The sequence below is a fragment of the Mustelus asterias genome, chromosome 15 (assembly GCF_964213995.1).
Source record: "Mustelus asterias chromosome 15, sMusAst1.hap1.1, whole genome shotgun sequence".
NCBI classification, from domain to species: Eukaryota; Metazoa; Chordata; class Chondrichthyes; order Carcharhiniformes; family Triakidae; genus Mustelus; species Mustelus asterias.
The window spans coordinates 6,927,317-6,937,194 of NC_135815.1; the positions used below are offsets into that span (position 1 = coordinate 6,927,317).

At 45.8% G+C, this 9,878-nt stretch overlaps 1 protein-coding gene across 1 annotated transcript in view; it reads left to right on the top strand.

The window, feature by feature from the left end:
• Nucleotides 1-9,653, top strand: part of nmbr (neuromedin B receptor) — a 44,927-nt gene extending 35,274 nt beyond the window's left edge. Inside the window, exon 4 of the mRNA XM_078230636.1 lies at nucleotides 9,267-9,653. Coding sequence (XP_078086762.1) covers nucleotides 9,267-9,653 — 387 coding nt within the window. The remainder of the gene's footprint in view (nucleotides 1-9,266) is intronic.
• The last annotated feature ends 225 nt before the right edge of the window (nucleotides 9,654-9,878 follow it).

Here is a 9,878-nt window from a genome sequence, read left to right on the forward strand (position 1 = left end):
CTGATGGGTGGTGTTTGCAGTCCAATTGAGGAGCTGCAGGTGTGCTTCTAGCTGGGGAACCAATAGAATTGACACAGCACATATAGGGAATGGGGAAGACAATTCATTCAAGTAAATATCCACACCGCAACCTATCACCTTCTTCCAGCGGCTGTTAGGAATCAATCCATACGAAATATCTCGCTTGGGTTCCCGATATTTAATTGGGTAACAGCCCACTGAGCCACAGGCCACTGAGAGTACAGGATTTGGGACATCTTGTTGAAGTTGTACAAGACATTGATAAGGCCACATTTGGAATACTGTGCACAGTTCTGGTCACCCTATTATAGAAAGGATATTATTAAACTAGAAAGAGTGCAGAAAAGATTTACGAGGATGCTACTGGGACTTGATGGTTTGAGTTATAAAGAGAGGCTGGATAGACTGTGACTTTTTTCCCTGGAATGTAGGAGGCTTAGGGGTGATCTTATAGAGGTCTATAAAATAATGAGGGGCACAGATCAGCGAGATAGTCAATATCTTTTCCCTTAGGCAGGAGAGTCTAAAACTAGAGGGCATAGGTTTAAGGCGAGAGGGGAGAGATACAAAAGTGTCCAGAGGGGCAATTTTTTCACACAGAGGGTGGTGAGTGTCTGGAACATAAGAACTAGGAGCAGGAGTAGGCCATCTGGCCCCTCGAACCTGCTCCGCCATTCAATAAGATCATGGCTGATCTTTTTGTGGACTCAGCTCCACTTACCCGCCCGCTCACCATAACCCTTAATTCCTTTACTGTTCAAAAATTTATCTATCCTTGCCTTAAAAACATTTAATGAGGTAGCCTCAACTGCTTCACTGGGCAAGGAATTCCACAGATTCACAACCCTTTGTGTGAAGAAGTTCCTCCTCAACTCAGTCCTAAATCTGTTTCCCCTTATTTTGGGGCTATGTCCCCTAGTTCTAGTTTCACCCTCCAGTGGAAACAACTTCCCTGCTTCTATCTTTTCTATTCCCTTCATAATCTTATATGTTTCTATAAGAGCTCCCCTCATTCTTCTGAATGAAGGGCGACATGGTAGCACAGGGGTTAGCACTGCTGCTTCACAGCGCCAGGGACCTGAGTTCGATTCCCAGCTTGGGTCACTGTCTGTGTGGAGTTTGCACATTCTCCTCGTGTCTGCGTGGGTTTCCTCCGGGTGCTCTGGTTTCCTCCCACAGTCCAAAGATGTGCGGGTTAGGTTCATTGGCCATGCTAAAATTGCCCCTTAATGTCCTGGGATGTGTAGGTTAGAGGGATTAGCGGGTAAATATGTAGGGATATGGGGGTAGGGCCTGGGTGGGATTGTGGTCGGTGCAGACTCGATGGGCCAGGTGGCCTCTTCTGCACTGTAGGGATTCTATAATAATAAAAAATTCTATAATTCTCTAATTCCAATGAGTATAGCCCCAGTCTACTCAGTCTCTCCTCATAAGCCAACCCTCTCAACTCCGAAATCAACCCAGTGAATCTCCTCTGCACCTCCTACAGTGCCAGTATCCTTTCTCAAGTAAGGAGACCAAAACTGTACACAGTATTCCAGGTGTGGCCTTGCCAGCACCTTATACAGCTGCAACATAACCTCGCTGTTTTTAAACTCCATCCCTCTAGCAATGAAGGACAAAATTCCATTTGCCTTCTTAATTACCTGCTGCACCTGCAAACCAACTTCTTGAGATCCCTGCACAAGGACACCCAGGTCCCTCCGCACAGCAGTATACTGCAATTTTTTACCATTTAAATAATAGTCCATTTTGTTGTTACTCCTACCAAAATGGATGACCTCACATTTACCAACATTGTACTCCATCTGCCAGACCGTCGCCCACTCACTTAGATTATCTATATCCCTTTGTAGACTTTCAGCGTCCTCTGCACTCTTTGCTCTGAACGAGCTGCCAGAGGTAGTAGTAGGGGCAGGTACAATTTTGTCTTTTAAAAAGCATTTAGACAGTTACATGGGTAAGATGGATATAGAGGGATATGGGCCGAATGCGGGCAATTGGGATTCGCTTAGTGGCTAAAAAAAGGGCAGCATGGATAAGTTGGGCTGAAGGGCCTGTTTCCATGTTGTAAACCTCTATGACCCTGTGACTCATTGAATTAAATCTGTGGAGAGAGAACAGAGCCAACATTTCAAGTTGGGATGACCCTTTGTCCCAGCTTTGAAGGATCATCCAGACTCCAAACGGTAGCTCTGTTCTCTCTCCATAGATGCTATCAGACCTGTTGAGATTTTCCAGCATTTTCTGTTTTTGTTTCAGATTCCAGCATCGACCTTTGGCTACAACACAATTGGCCACTTTGTAGAAACAGAAACTAGGAGCAGGAGGAGGCCATTGGGCCATTCGAGCCTGCTCCACCATTCATCTTGACCATGGCTGATCATCGAATTCATTATCCTGATTCCCTCTTCCACACCCCCCCCGCCCCCCATATCCCTTGATCCCTTTAGCCCCAAGAGCTATATCTAATTTCTTCTTGAAATCAGACAACGTTTTGGCCTCAACTACATTCTGTGACCATCCAAGTCATTAATATAAATCATAAATAGTTGAATAAATAGTTCAAAGGAGCCTCTCTTTAAGTGTACTCATGTATAATGTGTACTAATTGAAAATATTTTTTGGTATCTAATTCTGTGAACAACAAGAACAAGGGCGGCATGGTAGCACAGTGGTTAGCACTGCTGCTTCACAGCTCCAGGGTCTCAGGTTCGATTCCCGGCTCGGGTCACTGTCTGTGTGGTGTTTGCACATTCTCCTCGTGTCTGCGTGGGTTTCCTCCGGGTGCTCTGGTTTCCTCCCACAGTCCAAAGATGTGCAGGTTAGGTTGATTGGCCAGGTTAAAAATTGCCCCTTAGAATCCTGAGATGCGTAGGTTAGAGGGATTAGTGGGTAAATATGTGGGGGTAGGGCCTGGGTGGGATTGTGGTCGGTGCAGACTCAATGGGCCGAATGGCCTCCTTCTGCACTGTCGGGTTTCTATGTTTCTATCTAATTTCTCACATACAATTATGCAGAGTCTGAGCAGCGATCTTCCTTCCTGTAAACGCAGGTTCTGATATGTTCGCCTCTCTAGTAATCAGAACTTTAAAATTGTACAGATACACCTGATCTTTGATGCCTTGACAAGCAGTCAATTCATTCTCCTGTACTCAATCAACAACCACATTTGTTGGTGTTTTTAATGTGGTAAAGCATCCCAAGGAATTTCACAGGAGCGTTATCCACTCGTTGGTTAGGGCGGCATTTATTGCCCATCCCTAATTGCCCTTGGAAAAGGTGGCAATGAGCCGTCATCTTGAACTGCTGCAGTCCATTTGATGTAGGTACACCCACAGTGCTGTTAGGGAGGGAGTTCCAGGATTTTGACCCAGCAACAGTGCAGGAATTGCGATATATTTCCAATTCAGGTGGTGGTGTTCCCAAGTGTCTGCTGCCCTTGTCTTTCTAGGTGGTCGAGGTTGTGGGTTTGGAAGTTGTTGTCTAAGGAGTCTTTGTAAGTTTCTGTAGTGTATTTTGTAGATGGTATGCACTGTTGCCACATACAGCGGTGGTGGAGTGAATGAATGTTCATACTGATGGATATATGGGATGACAATCAAGTGGGGCTGCTTTATCTTGGATGGTGTTGAGCTTCTTGAGTGTTGTCGGAGTTGCACTTATCCAGGCAAGTGGGGAGCATTCCATCACACTTCTGACTTGTGCCTTGCAGATGGTGAACAGGCTTTGGGGAGTCAGGGGGAGAGCTATTTGCCACAGATTACCTAGCCTTTGGCTTGTTCCTTTAGCCACAGTATTTCTATGGCTGGTGAAGTCCAGTTTCTGGTCAATGGTGATTAATGGTGGGGATTTGGTGATGATAATGTAATTAAACAGAGGTTGTCAGTTTTTAGAGATGGTCTGACACTAACTTGCCACTTATGAGCCTACATCTGAATTTTGATCAGGTCGTGCAGCAAGCAAGCACAGACCTCCTGAAATCCCTAACACCCAAAGATGTAATGATAATAAGACCATAGGAAATAGGAACAGGAAAAGGCCACTCGGCCCTTAATGCCTGCTCCACCATTCAGTAGGATCATGGTTGATCCAACATTCCTCACATCCACGTTCCTTCCCTTTTCCCAGAACCCTTGATTTCCTTACTGATAAAAAAAATCTTTCTATCTCAGCCTTGATATACACAAGGACTCTGCCCCACAGCTCTCTGTGGCAAGGAGTTCCAAAGACTCTCAACCCTCTGAGAGGAGAAATTCCTCCTCATCTCACTCTTAAATTGGCGCCCCTTCATTCTGAGACTATAAGACCATAAGATATAGGAGCAGAATTAGGTTATTTGGCCCATCGAGTCTGCTCCGCCATTCAATCATGGCTGATATTATTTTCATCCCCATTCTCCTGCCTTCTCCCCGTAACCCTTGATCCCCTTATTGATCAAGAACTTATCCAAGTCTGTCTTAAAGACACTCAATGACCTGGCCTCCACAGCCCTCTGTGGCAATAAGTTCCACAGATTCACCACCCCCTGGCTGAAGAAATTCCTCCTCATCTCAGTTTTAAAGGAGCGTCCCCTCACTCTGAGGTTGTGCCCTCGAGTTCTAGTCTCTTCCACAAGTGGAAACATCCTCTCCACGTCCACTTTATCTAGGCTTGTCAGTATCCTGTAAATTTCAATTAGATCCCCCTTCATCCTTCTAAACTGAGTATAGACCCAGACTCCTCAATCGCTCCTCATATGACAAACCCTTCATTCCTGGGATCATTCTTGTGAATGTTCTCTGGATCCCCTCCAATGCCAGCACATCCTTCCTTAGGTATGGGGCCCAAAACTGCACACAATATTCCAAATGGGGTCTGACCAGAGCTTTATACAGCCTCAGCAGTACATCCCTGCTCTTGTATTCTAGCCCTCTAGAAATGAACGCTAACATTGAATTTGCCATCCTAACTGCCAACTGAACCCTGCACGTTAACCTTAAGAGAGTCCTGAATCAGGACTCTCAAGTCCCTTGACTATGTCCTCTGGTCCTAGACTTCCTCATGATGGGAAACATCCTCTCAGCATTTACCCTGTCAAGCCCCTTAAGAATCTTATATGTTTCAATGAGACCTCCTCTCATTCTTCTAAATTCCAATGAGTAGAGTCCCAACCTGTTTAACCTTTCCTCATAAGACAATCCCTCCATACCGGGATCATCCTGGTGAACCTTTTCTAAGATGCCTCCAATGAAATAATATTTTTCCTTAAATCAGGAGACCAAAACTGCTCTCAGAACTCCAGATATGAACAAGATATGAACAAAGAACAAAACAACGAACAAAGAACAATACAGCACAGGAACAGGCCCTTCGGCCCTCCAAGCCTGCGCTGCTCATGTGCCCAACTAGACCATTTGTTTGTATCACTCTATTCCCAGTCTGTTCATGTGGCTACCTAGATAAGTCTTAAACGATCCCAGCATGTCCGCCTCAATCACCTTGCTCGGCAGTGCATTCCAGGCCCCCACCACCCTCTGTGTAAAATACGTCCCCCTGACATCTGTGTTGAATCTTGCCCCCCCCCTCCACCTTGAACCTGTGACCCCTTGTGTTCGTCACCTCCAACCTGGGAAAAAGCTTCCCACTGTTCACCCTATCTATGCCCTTCATAATTTTATACACCTCTATTAGGTCGCCCCTCATCCTCCGTCTTTCCAGGGAGAACATCCCCAGTTTACCCAATCTCTCCTCATAGCTAAGACTCTCCATACCAGGCAACATCCTGGTAAACCTTTTCTGTACTCTCTCCAAAGCCTCCTCATCCTTCTGGTAGTATGGCAACCAGAACTGGATGCAGTATTCCAAATGTGGCTTAACCAACGTTCTATACAGCTGCAACATCACATGCCAACTTTTATATTCTATGCCCCGTCCAATATAGGCAAGCATGCCATATGCCTTCTTCACCACCCTCTCCACCTGTGCTGCCACCTTTAAGGATCTGTGGACTTGTACACCCAGGTCCCTCTGTGTGTCTATACTCCTGATGGTTCTGCCATTTAGATCTACCGAAATGCATCACTTCACATTTATCTGGATTAAATTCCATCTGCCATTTCTCCGCCCAATGTTCCAGCCTATCTATATCCTGCTGTATTTTCTGACAATGTTCATCACTATCCGCAACTCCAGCAATCTTCATGTCATCCGCAAACTTACTGATCTCACCAGCTACATCTTCCTCCAAATCATTTATATATATCACAAACAGCAGAGGTCCCAGTACAGAGCCCTGCGGAACTCCACTCGTCACTAGACCTCCAACCGGAAAAAGACGCCTCCACTGCTACCCTCTGTCTTCTATGGCTAAGCCAGTTCTCCACCCATCTAGCTCGCTCACCTTTTATCCCATGAGATTTAACCTTTTGCACCAGCCTGCCATGAGGGACCTTGTCAAACGCTTTACTAAAATCCATATAGACGACATCCACGGCCCTTCCCTTGTCAATCGTTTTTGGCACCTCCTCAAAAAACTCAACCAAATTTGTGAGGCATGACCTCCCTCATACAAAACCATGCTGTCTATCGCTAATGAGATTATTCAGTTCTAAATGCGCATATATCCTATCTCTAAGAATCTTCTCCAACATTTCCCTACCACGGACGTCAAGCTCAACGGCCTATAATTACCCGGGTTATCCTTGCTGCCCTTCTTAAATAACGGGACCACATTTGCTATCCTCCAATCCTCTGGGACCTCACCTGTGTCCAGTGAAGAGACAAAGATTTCTGTTAGAGGCCCAGCAATTCTATCTCTTGCCTCCCTGAGGAGTCTTGGATAGATGCCATCCAGCCCTGGGGATTTGTCTGTCTTAATGTTTCCTAAAAAACGTAACACTTCCTCCCTTGTAATTGAGATTTTTTCTAACGGGTCAACACATCTCTCTGAGACACGACCAGTCGACATGTCCCTCTCCTTTGTGAATACTGATGCAAAGTATTCGTTTAGGATCTCACCTACTTCCTTTGGTTCTAAGCATAATTCCCCTCCTTTGTCCCCGAGAGGTCCGATTCTTTCCCTAACAACCGTCTTGTTCCTAACGTATGTATAAAATGCCTTAAGATTCTCCTTAATCCTGTCTCATCAGTAACTTGTACATTTGCTGCAAGACTTCCCTATTCTTCTACTCCAACCCCCTTTTGAAATAAACATTCCATTAGCCTTCCTGAAGGATCCCTGGGATAGCAAGATGCTGCGATGGTGTGAAGGATGGGGAGACTGGGATCTCTGGCTCAATGGATGAGATAGCCTTCCTCAGACCTGCACTGCAATCTGACCACATGAAATCAGAGCTTCAGAAAGGAGGAAGGAAGGGGGCGGCTTGTAGAAATTGGACAACAGACAGATTCAACACATGGGTAGCAGCAGATTCGGAACATGAAGGGTGCAATCGGCTAGCTGATCAAGGAAATGACCTTGATGGGAGTGAATAGCCTGCTTCTGCTTTCCACATCTGAATAAAACTAGAAGAAGTGAAGCAAAAAATGCAACAGATAAATGCACACACTCACTGTGCCGTGAACCATGAAACCCACTTCCTTTCATTGTTCTGACTAATAGATGTTTGATGTCTGATATAATTGAAATATGATTCACATTCCTTTTGTACCACTGCTCATATGACAGTGCCTCCTTCGGTTTAAAACTTGTTCATCTGTTCACTTAATCATTGGCTATTGATAGTGTAGAATCACAGAATCTACAGTGCAGAAGGAGGCCATTTGGCCCATCAAGCCTGCATCGACAACAATCCCACCCTGTCCTATTCCCGTAACCCCCCTCCTAATCCCCCTGACATTAAGGGGCAATTTATCCTGGCCAATCAACCTAACCCGCACATTTTTGGACGCATTCTGAGGGCAACTGTTAATTGCAATTGGAGTTGAAGAAACTTTGGATTAAGGTATGCAGTGATGATAATTTAGCTTTCCCACATGAACGGAATAGGTTGGCATTATTATCCATTGTCTTTGGTGGTCGAAAGTGAACAGGAAATGCTTTAAATGCACCGTGTATGGGCCAATTGCCTGGAAAAGACAACTCATTTCCTGATTGGGGAAGATTTTCATCTAACTATGCTTCATTGGAAAGAAATATGATTCTGTACGGAAATGGACTTATCCTTCAGCCACTTTGGCAGGGGAACTGGTGGTGTACTGGTAATGCTGCTGGACTGGTCATCCAGAGGCCTAGGCTAGTTCTCTGGGTCACGGGTTCAAATCCCACCATGGCAGCTGATGGAATTTTAAACTCAATGAATGAATCTGGAATTGAAAACTAGGCAATCAGGAAACTATCCTCAATTGTCATAAAAACCCATCTGATTCACAAGTGCCCTTTTGGGAAGGAAATCCTCCATCCTTACCCAGTCTGGCCTACATGTGACCTGAGACCAACAGCAATGTGGTTTTCTGAGGAAGGATGTTCTTGCTCTCGAGGGAGCGAAGTGAAGGTTTACCAGGCTGATTCCGGGGATGGTGGGACTGATGTATGAGGAGAGATTGACTAAGTTAGGATTGTTTTCACTGGAGTTCAGACGAATGAGGGGGGAATCTCATAGAGACTTATAAAATTCTAACAGGAGTAGACAGTGTAGATGCAGGAAGGATGTTCCTAATGGTGGGGGTGTCCAGAACCAGGGGTCACAGTCTAAGGATTCGGGGTAGACCATTTAGGACGGAGATGAGGAGATATTTCTTCACACAAAGAGTGGTGAGCCTGTGGAATTCCTTACCACAGGAAGTAGTTGATGCCAAAACATTGAATGTATTCAAGAGGTGGCTGGATATAACACGTGGGGTGAATGGGGTCAAAGGTTATGAGGAGAAAGCAAGATTAGGCTATTGAGTTGGACGATCAGCCATGATCGTGATGAATGGCGGAGCAGGCTCAAAGGGCTGAATGGCCTCCTCCTGCTCCTATCTTCTATGTTTCTATGTGACTCCTAAATGGCCTCGCAAGTGACACAGCTCAAGGGCAATTAGGGATGGGCAAGAAATGCTAGCCTTGCTAACAATGCCCACATCCCATGGAAAACTTTGGGAAGCTTATTATGCCCACTCCCTGCGAGAGTTGAAGCCAATTGAGTTGATAGTGAGGGCAAAGGGTTACGTTATTGTTGGTATCTCTTGGCATTTAGTTCTGCCCTCTGATTTCACCATCCCCAGTGTTACTCTTTCTCTTCCCCTGTTTCTCTTTCCAGATGGAAACTCGGAAACGTCTGGCGAAGATTGTGCTGGTGTTTGTCGGCCTGTTTGCCCTGTGCTGGTTCCCCAACCACGTCCTGTACATGTACCGCTCCTTCCACTACGGTGAGATCGACCCGTCCCTGGGGCACCTGATGGTCACAGTGCTGGGCCGGGTGCTAAGCTTCTCCAACTCCTGCGTGAACCCATTCGCCCTCTACCTTCTGAGCGAGAGTTTCCGAAGGCATTTCAACAGCCACCTCAGGTGCCAGAGGCGGCGGCAGCCCTCGATATCCAACAGCTATTTCCAGAGCACGTCCGCCATGCGCATGACATCCGTGAGAAGCAGCAACAGAAACACCATCAGCAATGGCCACAGCCTCAAACAGGAGTCGGTGGCGTGAAGCTTAATTCAACAGAACATTATTTTTTATTTTACTTCATCTTGATGTGACCTCAGTTTTGAGGCTATTTCATCCCCCATCCACCCTACACCCACTCCAAATCCAACTCCATCCACACAACCCAAACGTCTGTTGACTTTTCTGCAACGAGAAAGGATGAGATGATGAGTCAGCATCCTGCGCTTTCAATCTATGAAACCTAAAGGACCAACTCAGTTAGTGGTT